General features: G+C 44.1%; 1 protein-coding gene across 3 annotated transcripts in view; it reads right to left on the bottom strand.

Annotated features, from left to right (window-relative positions):
• FAT3 (FAT atypical cadherin 3) overlaps positions 1-14,243 on the bottom strand; it is a 499,470-nt gene that overhangs the window by 113,230 nt on the left and 371,997 nt on the right. For 2 of the 3 annotated variants that reach the window (XM_028119619.2, XM_028119620.2), the window contains exons 4-5: positions 7,385-7,699; positions 4,615-4,825 (exon numbers count right to left, since the gene is read on the bottom strand). In XM_028119619.2, the coding sequence (XP_027975420.1) occupies positions 4,615-4,825; positions 7,385-7,699 (526 nt within the window). Of the gene's footprint in view, positions 1-4,080; positions 4,150-4,614; positions 4,826-7,384; positions 7,700-14,243 lie in introns of all 3 variants that reach the window. The other variant, XM_088017597.1, reaches the window with a different exon arrangement.

The following is a 14,243-nucleotide window of genomic DNA, read 5'->3' as shown; positions in this document are numbered from 1 at the left end:
TATGTGCTAGCTGGTACCATCAGAGAATTGTTTTCAAGGAAAATAAGCAAAGATATTGTAAGTACTTACCATCTACAAGAAAAACCATTTTTCTAACCGAAGTATCAGGTAAAAAGCTAGAAAAGTGGGTGGCAGCGTCCGCCATCAAACCCTGGGTGAAGAGGAATTGTTTAAAGTGTGTAATAAATGGTGGTCTTTACAATACAAATATTTGCCATTGGGATAAAGATATGGGGAATGAGCTGCGAACCAGATTGCGTGCACATTAAAAAGAATGTAAATCAAGGAGCTGCTGGGTTGAATCATAGTCTCTTGAGAAGTGTGAAGATATGTGATAAAGCCACAAAGGATTATGGGTTATTTTTGTTCCCTTCGTTTTCTTTCCCTTTCAACACAGAGAAGGAACATGCTGTGCATTGGGCTGTTTAAACACAGAACAGCTGAACTTTATTATGTTTCCTTTTAATTACAGCTTTCTTAACTGGGTTACTAGTCGGGCTTCTGTTTCTAGAAGCTTGAAGAGGGTCTCGCTACATAATATTGTAAACAGTGGTCTCTTTGGAGGAACAGGAAAGTGACTGGCAGATCCGTGGTACAGGGGTCCAGACTTGGGAATAAGATCTTGCTTGCCACAGTTTTCATGAATTTATATTACGGTGGGGGGAAAAGGAATGCAGTTAAACAAGAATCGGGTAGATCTGGAAATATGGAAATGAGGAGACTATACTCCCGGGGGGAAAAAGCATGCAGAAACACTATTTCCGCTTACTTAATGAGAATTCATTTGTAATGGCATCTGTAAACTTTGAGTGCTAGGCCAGGATGCTATATGCTCTGTAACCTGGAATGTCTGTATAGGTGTCTAAATGCCCTAGGTCTATAATGCAACAAAATCTTGACTTCCTTGGAAGCGTCACAGAGTATTTACCTAAGCAAGGCCACAACTTAAACCTGAGATCTCATTTCAGATACGTGCCGACGGTATACACCAGCATTCGACTATAATATACTGCCAAGTTTCTTAAGCATTGGGAAGCACTGTTCCCTATCTTTTCCCTCTGAGTTAGCTTGGCCAAGGAAGATGCTCAGTTACCAAAGGGAAGAGAGGAGAGTCTGGATGGCCAAGGATAACTTGCTTGAAATCTTGAAAGCGAGAACGAAACATCTGAATATGATAAAGAAAACAATAGATTTTTAGAGAAGGGGAAAGACACTGTCAGCAGATTGAAAAAAAAATGACTGTTCAATTAGAAAGCATTCTCAAAAGGGGGATTTGGTGGAAGGGGGACCATATTGATCCTGAGAGCAACCCCAGCAACTGGGGAAAAGATTTAACATCTGCGGTGAAACAGAGTCGGTGTTTCAAGATGTTGTTGGCTAGATGTGGGGATGGAAATAAAATCACGTTCTGTTTGGGCATCGGGCCCAGTAAGTTCAATTTGTAGGAGAAGCTCAGCAAGATGTTACCAGATCTACAGTGAAATCTCTCTGATGGAAGCATCTAGACTAGGGGGACAACGCTGTAGGTCTTCATTAAGAGAACTACTCCATGCGCTGACACCAAGAGGATTAGGAAGAGTGCAGCACTTAGAAGTATGAAGGTGGAGAAACATGGTAACTGGTGCTATGTTTTTGATAATGATTCCTGGATATGTATTTGGAGCAGCCCAAAGGGATTCCATCCAGAGAGGGTTGTCATCTGTAAACTGACCCCTCTTCTTGGACTGGTTCTCATTTTGTCAAAGGTGCCATCGTTGCTATGGCTGGGAATACAGTGGAAGGTCGTGCTGACTCTGGGCTGGTCTCAAGAGGCATTACTGGGGTTAATGCATTGGCTGCCTCCATTGGTTGCCACTGTTTATTCCACTCACCCTGAAGCAATCAACAGAAGCATGGGCAGGAGGAAGGAATGAGGGGACAAAGGCCTTGACCTTAAGGGTTAAGAATGGAGATTGGATCAACACAAATGAAAATACACAATAGCACTAATAATGCTAACAGGAAAACATGAAGGTAAGATTACATGCAGCATTACCAGGCATGCTTATCTACACACAGTCACACACACACACACACACACACACACGCACGCACACACACGCACACACACGCATGCAGGAATGCTGAGGAATTGCAAACTGGCTTGGATATCTGGGGTCAAATGGCTGGTTGGACTGAATGTCAAAAGGATTTTTGAAGTGGGGTACAAATGAGGGCTTCCTGCGGCAGGTGGGGATGGTAGTGGGCCGTGCCACGGGGCAGGAGGCTGCATGCATGGATCACACAAGGGCAAGAAGCAGTGCTGTTGGGTGTAGAGGAGCTTGCAAACTAAAGTGTCAGGGGAGGAGGGAGATAAACGGGTGGCTGATGAGAGACAGCAAATCCTCACATAGCTCAGGACAGCACGCCAGGAGCCCTGCTGCCTGCTGGGTTTTGACTGCACTCTTCTCTGGGCTATTTATTGTTTAAAAGATTTATTTATTTATTTCAGAGAGAGAGAAACAGTGAAAGAGAATGGGGGGAGGGGCAGAGAGAGAAGAGAATCTTAAGTAGACTCTTCGCTGTGCACGGAGCCTGATGTGGGGCTCGATCCCACCAGCCTGAGATTACAACCTGAGCTAAAACCAAGAGTCAGACACTTGACTGACTGAGCCACCCAGGCACCCCTGGGCCATTTAGTAGAAATCACTATTGCACATACCCCTGGAGGCCTGGCACCAGGGACATATGTAGAAAGTGAGATGCGTTTTCTATGACTCCAATCGGGAGTGACAGTGAAGGAACCACCAAAGGCCATAGTACAGACAACGAGGTGATGCACGCGTGACACTTTTGTTTTGCTAAGAAAGAAGCTGCATCAGATAAAAACTTAATGGGCTGAAAACTACTGAGAAGATACAGACTCAAAGACATCTTTCACGGATCAGAAGAGGTTCCATTTCAAATGCCTTAAGTGGAGATGAAGAAGGAGTTGAAAGCTCGGAATGAGGATGGCCACGTACAGGGATGGTATGATTAATGCCAACTAAGTAAAACAAAGATGTTCTACTGGCATTCCAGCAAAAGAAATATGCAGAAAACACACCCATTTTGGGGGAGTTCAGAAGACCTTCTACAGAGGTTTGACTGGAGGCCAGGGGGCATTCTTTTTCTGTGCCTCACTAAAACAGATGTGGACTGTTCTAAATGCTTTCTCCAGATCCAGCCATTCCTGGGAAGAGGGGTGGGTTCTTGCCCATCTGATCCAGGCAGGGACATATGGAAGGAAATGATTCCTGCAGACCAGGTCTCTGGATTCCTGGCCTCCCACAAAGAGTGGTGGGAAGTCAGCTCCAGCTCAACCCAGTGTCAGGTCTGGGGGCTGGCACACTCTCCCAGCTCTCCCCTCTGAGCTACAGCCTGTTTTGTTTCCTGGTCCTCGGCACTTATTTGCCCTGCCCCACCTCTCCCTGCCTGTGTGTGTGTGTGGGGGGGGGGCAGGGGTGCTGTTTTGCCCTCTCCTTTTGCAGCCTGCCGTGCTTGCTTGCTTGCTTTCAAGGAATGTAAAGGTTGGCTCCCAAGGTCTGTCCTGCACGCTTCCATCTGCTTTCTCTATTCCGTTCTTGTAGAAAGCGCTCACTGGCTATATATCTAGGTTCCATTTCCTGCCTTTCCTTTTGTGGAAGGCAGCCAGGGACCCTCTTGGTGGAGCTTTCTGGTCTATGAATGGCAATACTGCTGCAAAATAGAGGTGTTGGGATAAATTTCTCAATTGGAAAAGGCCCCGTCACATAACCCAACCTACAGAATGATAAGAACAAAACAACCAAAAGCCCATATACCTCAAAAGCAGAGAAAAAAAAATTTAAGTAAATCAAAACAACCCCTCCCCCAAATCCAAACCCCATCAAACCTCAAACAAAGGAGTCAGTGGATTCGAGTAATGCAATAGTTGTTAGAGGCATTGTATGAAATCTGTGGGCTGCACTTGAGCCTGTCACAGGCAGTTATGAAAGATGTAATTTAATTTGCTTAAAAAAAAAACCGTAAAAGGCAGATTGGATAGCTGTATTTTAGCAAATGTGTTTGCACTAAGGGTACCTTCTGTTGAACAGTTCTGCCCACAAGCTGTCTGTAGAATATAGAACATCTCTCGAGCATGCTTGCCACCTTGAAGCAGGGCAGTCGGGAGCAGAAAAAAAAAAGAACAGAATGCAGAAAAAAGGTGAAGAAAAAGAGAGAAATGAAGGACAGCAAGTCTAGTACCATCAATACATTTAGAAATGAGATTAGCCAAGTGTGACAATAGAATTTAAATGACACACAGAAAGACATTAAGATTGCAGTAAATAACATACTATGGAAAATCCAGCCAGAGAGCACTTTCTGTTCAGCTTAGCTACAGAGTTGGAACGAAAGCACAGGTCGATTATTCATTTTACTGGCTCTTTTGCATTCCAGCACTATACATCTTTTCATCTTAGCACTAGTCGTTAGTGGGTTGTTTTTTTATTTTTATTTTTTTGGTATTTTTTGTATTTTCTTTTTTTGTATTATTTATTTATTTATTTATTTGCTAGTTATTCCAGTCAATGATTACATTGCCCAGTACTGCTCTGGAGGACTCAAACTTACCAACTATGTCAAACCACAGAGGGGTGTTGGCTGGTTGCACAGACACCACCCCCACAATCTCGGTGACTCTATCACTTTCCATGACTGTGAAGTTATAAAACGGCTCATCAAAAGTCAGCGGTATAGGTGAAGGGGGTGGTTTCTTAATCCATTCAATGTGGAGGCGGGCCGTGGAGGATTTCTGTGGGCGCCCATTGTCCACTGCCTTTATCTACTCACACATGGAGAGAACATAGAAAGAAGTCTTAGAGCTCAGATCCCTGTGGAAATTTGGGTCTGTCACTCATCTGTTGTTGGCCCAAGAATCCATCCTCATCACAGTGCCAGCCAAGGGAAGGGAGAGTGGAGATCTGGGTAGAATGTACTCAGGAATCAGGGGACACAACTGAGTCATATGGGGGGTCCCATACAGCATTCACTGGAAGGTGATCTGAACCACCACCAACTTTACAGATGTGGAAAACTTGAAAAACAAAAGATGCACTTACCATTTTTAGTGTTTTATAGGCATGACTGATAGCTACATAAATAGGAATAGCTAATTTGATTCTTTGTACCTCTGGTGGTAATGCTTGAAGGGAATAAAGTGCACTGTGAATCCTTAAGTGTGAATGATGAGAGCGTGTGTGTGGTCATGTTGTGCAGCTCCTTCCTTCTGCTTTATTCTGGGGGAAGCACTGTGTTCACTCAGAATCCCAGGAAGGTGATGGGACAGGTATGGGAAAGGCAGCAGCCTTGCTTGAACTGTCTCAGAAGCCCCTCAGTCATGCCAACTCTGAAGGAGCAAAGAACTCTCTTGGTGAAAGCATGGGCTCCTGGAGACAGAGGGTTGGGGAGGAGGGTACTAATGACTCTCCTCTATGGTCTTTTTTTTTAAGACTTTTTTTTTAAATTTATTAGAGAGAGAGCAGGGAGAGAGGGAGAAGCAGACTCCCCACTGAGAGGAAGCCCGATGCGGGACTCGATCCTAGGCCCTGGGAGCAGGACCTGAGCCAAAAGCAGACACTTAACAGCCTGAGCCACCCAGGCGCCCGACTCTCCTCTATGGTCTTATATAAGAACTGAAGAAAGCATGTTTCCTCACTCAGCTGTGCAGGGTGAACTGCTATGTCGTCCTGGACTTCAATGATGGTTCAAGTTCAACAAGCAAAAACCACGGAGAGAAAAATTTTAAAAATCAATGAAAAAAAAAGGATTTTTAAAATACCACATCTTAAAAATAACATGTATAGGTGCAAGGCTAATTGTTATAGCCTTTAAAAAGAGTGACTACTCACAGCACCCAAATGCTATGTGATCGTGAATGACCACTTTGCTCCAGAAAATTCCTGTGAGATGGAAGACCCTTGGAGATACATGTCTTAGGTCAGGTTTCCTAGGAGCAGAGTCTGAGACAGGGATTTGAGTATCATTTTGGGGGTGAGGGAACTATTCTCAGGAGAAAGGGACTGGATGAAGCAGGATGAACAGGAGAAAGATAGTAAGCAAGGGTGTGGTCTCAGCTGAAGTTTAATCTCAGCCTGATGCCATGGGGGGGTTCTGAATCCTCAATTGCACTGCTGGGTTGGATCCACCTAGAGGCAAGGGGTTGGCCTTTTGTGTCAGTTAGTCATCGGCTATGCGCTGCTGGCCTGGGGTGGGAGTGGTCAAGAAGTTCAGCCAAGGATGGTTCTCTCCAGAAGGGGGCAGATGTGAGCTCTTAGCAGCCAACACTCACAGCTGTTGGGGCATAGCTGCATCAGCCTGGTAAAGGGGATCTGGGTGGAGCACAAACAATACCCACTATAGTCTGTCCATCCAGTCCTCAAAGACTCCCATTGTCACACAACTATAGTAGCATATATTACCTCAGAGCTGCTAATGGCAGAAACAGGGCCAGTTTTTTATTATCTTCTTTTCTCTGCCCACTGTTCTGGATATGTTACTGAGTAGGGAAAGAAGCCCAAGTCCAGACCATAAGAATGAAAAGACAAATCAAGGGACTCAGACCATCCTTTAAAATAATACAGGATACTCTGCATACTCTATATACAGCAGAGAAGGCTACAAACTAAGAGCAGGACAGCAGATGGAGCTGACTCTTGACAGCTGTTGGGACCCTGGCAAGTGCCCATCACTTGTAAGGATGACCAATCCCCTTTCTGACATAGGTGCTACCTTTCTAAAGTGGTTGGGGTTGGTGGGAGCATACGGCACCTTAGATATGGGAATTTTAAGTCTCTATTTGAGATAGTGTGCATTTTTTTTCTTTTAATTCTCTAACAATGAAAAATGTAGTCATTTTTTACTTAAGTTTTTTTCACTTTTGCAGTTTATGCAGAATAAGCATAGTTGAGATTTCTGTCTCACAATTTTCACAGCTAAATTCATGTCTTATCACACTGTCAACAATTACAAGAGTTGTTTTCTTTGGGAAGTCTTGGGGAAATAGTGAATGATAATGTTGGGTGGTGGTCACTCTGGTATTCTCCTACCCACAGTTTTCATCTATGCTGAGTACCTTGAAATAATTTAAGGCTGCAGGAAGTGTGGTTGGGTATGTGATGGAGCAGGCTGTGTACTGGGAACAGAGGAGGTTTGCTGATAGGACACAACCAAAGGAAATGGTCTCATTATTTAAAAATATCACTGAAGCAGAAAGTAGCCTTCCACAGCTGTGTGGCTACACTTATTACTCTAAAGATAAATTATGCAAATGAATATACATGAGTAAGAAAGTAACTCCCACCACCACCCCCATGAATGTTAATGAGGTTCAGAAAAATCTTACCGTTAGGATGTCATAACTTCCTGCTGTAAACTGCTTTCTGGAAGAAACCATGCCAGTTTTAGGGTCAATAAAAAACTTTCCGTCATCATTCCCATCCACGATACTGTAGGAGATTTCTGCATTGGGGCCTTCATCTCTGTCAAATGCAAAAGCCCTATAAATGGGTTCTCCCCTCTTTTTTCGGTCACGTTCTGGCAGCTTGATCTGGTAGACCTTCTCTGGGAACTGGGGTTTATTGTCATTTTCGTCCAAAACCTGAACCACCACCCAAATGGTGGACTGTTTTGGAGAGGAACCGCCATCTGTCACAGTCACCTGAGTTTTGAAAGAGAAAGCATTTTGCAATCAGAATGGAGAAGAACTTTTCTTGCCACTCCTCCCTTTGCTGCCCCACAAAAGGCCTATTCTGTGCCTTAGGGCATCTCAACTTTTCTTATTCCTGTAGTTCATGGTCAATGCGTAACTCTTCATAGTTCATCTGTAAAGGCAGGGAATGCCCTATATCCAGTAATGGAAATCACTGCTGAAAGGTTAGGAGGGAAACAGAGCTCTCCTTGTGCTGTGGAGTGGAGAGGGAGAGAAAAAGAGGATTGACGTTACAAAATGTACTAGCTCATGTAAACTTAGTGGACATAAAGTATGCCCCTCAGCAGACACAAAAAACAATATAATCATTATTATATGTTAAACAGTGGGCATTTCTTCTAATTCTTGGACAATGATATCACCATTTAAATTCTTTCAGTATTCATTTTCTTTTCCTTTCCATTCTCCTGTAAAATTTGTGAGTACATTGTTAATGTACAAAAGGAAAACTGAGATATATGCTTCAGAATTTTGATGGCTCATTGTAAGTACATTTGACAGTTTTAATACATTTTCAACAGTAACAAAATAATCCCCCCCACCCCCGCCCCGGGAAACTCAAGAGGGGATGGACACTTCTTCCTGAATCTCTGAAGTGCTATTCTTATGAGTGTCTGGGAAAACTGAGAGAGAGGAGAGAAATGAAGAGGAGACTCAGTGTGGGTAATCTTCTTGGTCATAGTGATAATAATTACTATCATAGAAATACTTGTACATGAGGATGGTTTCACTGTTTATAAAGCACTCCTCCATGCATTGTATCATTCACTTTCCAAAATACCCTCTTCACTCAGTGGAGGCTTATTTGTTCCCATTTTACAGATGAGTAAACAGAGGCACAGAGGTCTCCTTGTTACCAAGTGCTAAAGCCAGGTATTATTAAGTTTTTGGCAATTCTTAATGTTCTGTGTGACCACAAACCTGGAAGAACATGTATTTTATCTTTAAATCATTACCCGGAATAAGACAGCTTATTCCTACAAAATATATATTTGGAGGCTAGAAGGAACATAAAGACGTACTTGGCACCAACAGGAGAAAAACAACAGTGAATTCCAATACCTGGTCATCCAGTTTTTCACCTAATAAAGCAATCTGACAGGAATAATGGAAACAAAGGCCAAAAATGTGGGAAAACAAATTAAAGGCTTTTTGCAAAATGGAACTGCAATGCAGTTTAGTTTCTCTTACAAGCCGCCTAGGAGAATGGCTTTAATAGACTTAAGATAAATTTTCATAGGAGTCCTTGCTTTCTTTGAGAAATCAATCAAGTTTCCTTCTAAAGTTATTTTCCCAATTGGTTTGTTATGTTTCACAAAAGAAACACATAGGGACCAATATGTGCCAGGGCTGGATTTTGACTCCTGAGATTTTCCCAGACAGGCTGAGCTCTGAAGAGGCACATTCTGCTGTTGCTGCTGAAGTAAAATGTTATACTCCCAGGTGAGTTGTGTTGACCAGAACACATTGATTTCTTGGCTGCTCTACTTCCTTGCCTCTCTTTTCTCCTTGAACAGCCTCTTTCCGAATCCGGACAACTCTTGCTGTCTTCACCACGCACAATATCACCTCCTCATCGCTTCTCAATAAATGCCTCATGGTGGGCTCAGAGATGGGGTCCTGGGGCTGCTCAGGGCCACGTGGCTGCCAAGGAAAGGACCCTGGGCTGCAGTTCACCACTCACTCAAGGATCTTGCTGCTGTAAAGTGCTTTCTTTTGGGGCTGCCTGGGTGGCTCAGTCAGTTAGGCATCTGCCTTTGGCTCGGGTCATGATCTCGGGGTCCTGGGATCGAGCCCTGGATCAAGTCTGCTTCTCCCTCTGCTCCTCACCCCTCTCGTGCTGTCTCTCACTCTCTCTCTCAAATAAAAAATGAAATATTTAAAAAAAATGCTTTCTTTTGGAGTAGAGCTGGATTTACACACCCAGGTCCTTCAGGTGTCTGCTTAGCAGGGAAAGGTGGCAGTCGCACAGCTGCTCCCAGGTGTGTTATGGGGAGCTGGGTCCCTCATGGCCCCACCTCACCTCAAGCACCCAGCTTGGTTTTGCTCTCTCAGGCTACATAGGCGTCCTCAGGTCCTCAAGAGCGAGCGACAACTCTTCCCTCCAGGGCTTTTGCACACCCTACCCTCTCTCCCTGGAGGGCGCTCTCCATCCCTTCTCCTGGGTCTTGCCTCCTCATCCTTGAGGTCCAGCTGAAATGTCTTTTCTTCAGGGGTGCCTTCTCTGAGCCCACAGACCAAGCGCCAGCCCCCACACCTCATGCCCCTCCTGTAGTACACGCTTTACATTACCTGATACTTTTCTTTTGTAGCGTTTACTCTTGTGGAAAGTAACTAAATACATGACCCTTCATCTGAGCTGATAAAGCTGTGCAAGGGCAAAAACAGACTTTGCCTGATCTGTTCGCTGCTCTCACTCCTGTGTCAAGCTACACAGGTAGAACACGCACCACAAATGCTTATTTACTGAATTAGCCTCTGATACAGGTCTTACTTGGGCAACCTCTTGAGCCAAAGCAGTCTTACCTTATAAAACCTGCACAGACCATTAGAGGCCCTTTTTACAACAGAGGCCCTTTTTACAACAGAGCCCCCGGCTGCCTTTCCTGCCTTTTGGCCTGTGACTCCTCCATCTTATCCATGATTTCCAACACCACCTACAGCTGATCATTCCCCAACGTGTACTCTTGTGCCCGAAGCTCACTCTCCATACCAAACCAGTATGTCCAACTATGTACCAGGAATTTATTCTCTGGACCTCTCATGTCACAGACTGGAAAGCATTACCCTCAAACCTCCCCCTTCTCCTGTTTTGATTCTCTATGAAGGACACCCCCACCTACTGCCACACTGGTCTGTCCCAGAACCCTGGGCATCTACCTAGAGCCCCTGTTCTCACTATCTGCATCCAACCAAACTCAGAGGCCAATGGTGCACCTTCTCTAGTCACACTGCCCCAGGACAGGCCTCCTCTGAATCTTGTTTGGATTGCAACAGTAGCCTCCTGGGCTCCCTGCCTCCAGCCTTCATCTTTGTTGTAAAGTTATTTCTTCCTTAAAAATCGGATCATGTCACTGACCTTATATAACACCCTTCCGGCGCTCCTTGAGGACAAGGATCTGGCCAGACTTATTTATCACTGCACCTTATCCACACCTTTCCAGCCTCCATACCCAGTTACACTGTGAGCCTGGGAAGTTCTGAGTATGTTATGTTCTTACACCCTAATTCCACTGTACAGCTGTTTGTCTCCATGGAATGCCTTCTCTTGGGAATACACCTGACTCATTCTAGAAGCTTCAATTCAAACACTCCTTCTCCAAAGTCAATCCTGCCTCCTGCAGACAGATGGAGGCGCCCTCACCACGTTCCCCCTCCACTGTGTGCATAACTCCAGGACACTAATTACCATCTGCATTTTTCAGTGTCTGTATGCTTGTTGGTCTCCACTCAAACTTTCCAGAACAACCCTAGATCAGGGATTGTCTCTTACTCATTTTTAAGTTTGGTACCTGGTACAGCCCTAAATGTCAAATAAATGTTGTTAAATGAAATTAAGAATTAATTTACGCAAAACTCTTCCCTATATAAGTGGAGGGAACATTCAAACACTGAAGAATCTGTTTCTTCATCTATAAGAAATTAAGAGACTGATAACATACAATCCCTAAGTGCTTCTTGCATTATGAATCTATGAATAGGGGTTAGACAGAGCTAGTACAACTTTAACCCTGAACTATGGGGTTCACGCCCACCTGACATCATGGAGAAGATTACCAATCCCATGATTACTCATAATGATTTCTAGCCACTTCCCAAACTGTGCTGGCCATTGTGGACACTTACCTACAATCTACTGAAGTGATCTATTCATGTGTTTGGCTCTTTCAACAGGCTGTGAGCTACTCAGAGGCAGGGACCTTGACTTTTTCATCTCTGCTGGAACTCCGCTGGAACTGTACTCTCAATAAATGCTTCCTGAACTGAACTACGTCATTTCTGACCTCAGAGTCTTCATTTCCATTTTTATTTCTCTAGACCCACTCATGTGTCCAGCTATGTTTGTACCTGGAATATCAATCATTAAGAATGAAGTCTAAAAATCTGATGAAATCATTAATGGAGACTAGAACCACAACCACTGAAAATACAGTAGAGCCCATTTCATTTTTCCATGGTGTCCTTGGGGTCTGTGACTATCAGGCAGAACCAGAGGAAATCAACATGACCCAGTGGATTAGAACGATAAAACAACAAAGAGGAACATGTTTATACGCCTGTCCCTGGAAGATGCAAAAGCTTTATAAGACCAAAAATGGATGGGCATGGATAATTCCGGAGTTATGGCAGCTGGTGGAGGCTGCACTTCTTACTCACTGAAATTTTCTGATGTATTTATATTTGTGGTCTCTTTCCCTGTAGTAGAATAGAAGCATGGAAGCTGCCAGAGAGCGGAGACCTTGTGTCTTGTCCACGGCCTTGTCCCCAGGGATTATTGAGAGTATTTGAAAATATATTAAATATTTCTAGAATGGAGAGTTCAATTCTGGCATTCTCCTTAACCATTAATTCATTGTAGATGGCTATTTCCAGACCATTACACTTAGCGTTGTAAACCTCTCTTCAGGGATTACATATACATATTTATCCTTGACATTTTACCATTTTCAGACATATATTTAACTCATAATCTTATTTACTGCCTGTCTTCCTCTTTAGAATATGAGCTCCATAGAGCATCGGCTTTTGTCTATTTTGTTCACCGATGTATTCCTAGAACCTATGACAGCAGATGCAGTAAGCATTCAACAAATATCTGTTAAATAAATGAAATATTCAAGTGCCTGTATTTACAAAACTCTTTTCGAAGCAAATTAGGTGATACACCAACCAACAAACCACCCCCAAAAAAACCTGAATTCATACTACATTCACCCTTCCCCCATGCCCCAAATCTTCTGTAATATTCCTGACTTGCAATCCATTTGGCCTCAGTTTAGATACTTTCAATAAGACACACTCACTGCCTTAGGAAGCAGCCCAGTGGTTGACGGGTTCAATGTTCTCAAAGCTCTTTTTAATACTGCACCTGCATCTACCTGCCTGTCATTAGCTCAGGCTGCCTGTCGCTTCCCAGAGACTGGTTTTACTTTTTGTAACTATACAGAAAAAGTCAAATTTCTCTCACACCTTGTGTCAGTTATCTACTGCTGTGTAACCCAAAACTAAGTGGCTTAAATAACCCGTAATACTTTTATTATCTCTCCCGGCTTCAGAAGCTGAATGGGGAAAGTTCTTCCTTGGGGTCTCTCACGCAATTGCAGTCCCAGGGAGCTGGGTCTGCAGTCACTGGACATGTCTGTTGGTTGATAGTAGCCACTGGCTGGGACCATAGTTGGGGCTGAGCCTATGCTTCCTTGCAGCATGGTGGCTGGGTTCCTTTCATTATTTCCTTTAATTCCTTTAATTGTTCGAACAGTCTCGTGAGATAGGCACTATGATCGCACCTATTTGATAAAGAAATTGAATTTAAGAACTTGTCTTAGGTCACAGTGCTCCTAAGTGGAAGAGCTTGTTTTAACCCTGGCAGTTTGGTTCTAAACCAGGGATTGGCAAACTATAGCCCATGGGCCAAACCTGGCCGCTTGGGATGCAGCCACGCCCATGCATTAATATATTACCTAGAGCTGCTCTCCTGCTATAAAGACAAGAGTGGAGTGGTGGAGGCAGAGACCATATGAGTCACAAAGCCTAAAATACTTACTATTTGGCTCTCTACATAAAAAATCTGCTGACCTCACTTATTGCATGCCTGCTTTGCTTGGTCCTTTGCATGGTGATTTACATTGTCACTATTTTTCACAGGAACCTGGTAGACATTGCCACTTCGATTCTACAGCTAGAGAGATAGACAGTGGGGCTCAGTAGTTAAGGAAGGAATTTTTGCAAGGCCACTCAGCCAGTAAGTGACAAAACACAGGTTCGCACCCAAGTCAATTTGGCGTTACAGCTCATGCTCTTTTCCCCACCCTGCACAGCCTATGTAGAAGCATCTGTTAACCATCTGTTTCAAACTCCCTCCCCAAACGTGGCTCCGGATCAACATCGAGCTCAGAGCGGTGCTTCTAGAATCAAGCTTTTTCCTCCTTTGAAAATTGGGACCATCTTTGACAGGCTCTGGTCTTTTGGCACCTTTCCTGTTTTCCTCAATTGCTGAAAAACTGCCACCAGGACTTGGGCGGCAGCTGCGACTTCTTTCAGCTCTCTGACTTGAGACCCAACCTTCTTTAGCGCAGCTCTATCTCCTGCTATTTTCTTACACTTCTAGGTCGTCAGTTCCCGCTCAAAATCTGCTCTCCCCTCTTCTGTGATAAAGGAGCTGAGAGGTGGGGGGTGGGGTGGGGGGGCTTCAGCTTCCCTGTTATCTCTTATTTATTGGGCGCTCAGTGATTTTAACTCTGTGCAGGCACTCTTCCAAGTGCTTAACAGATAA

The sequence above is a fragment of the Eumetopias jubatus genome, unplaced genomic scaffold (genome assembly GCF_037043125.1).
Source record: "Eumetopias jubatus isolate StellerSeaLion01/CBP00866 unplaced genomic scaffold, mEumJub1_p1.0 scaffold_13, whole genome shotgun sequence".
NCBI lineage: Eukaryota > Metazoa > Chordata > Mammalia > Carnivora > Otariidae > Eumetopias > Eumetopias jubatus.
The sequence above is the reverse complement of the archived record's forward strand: the minus strand, read 5'-3'. Positions and strand labels throughout refer to the sequence as shown.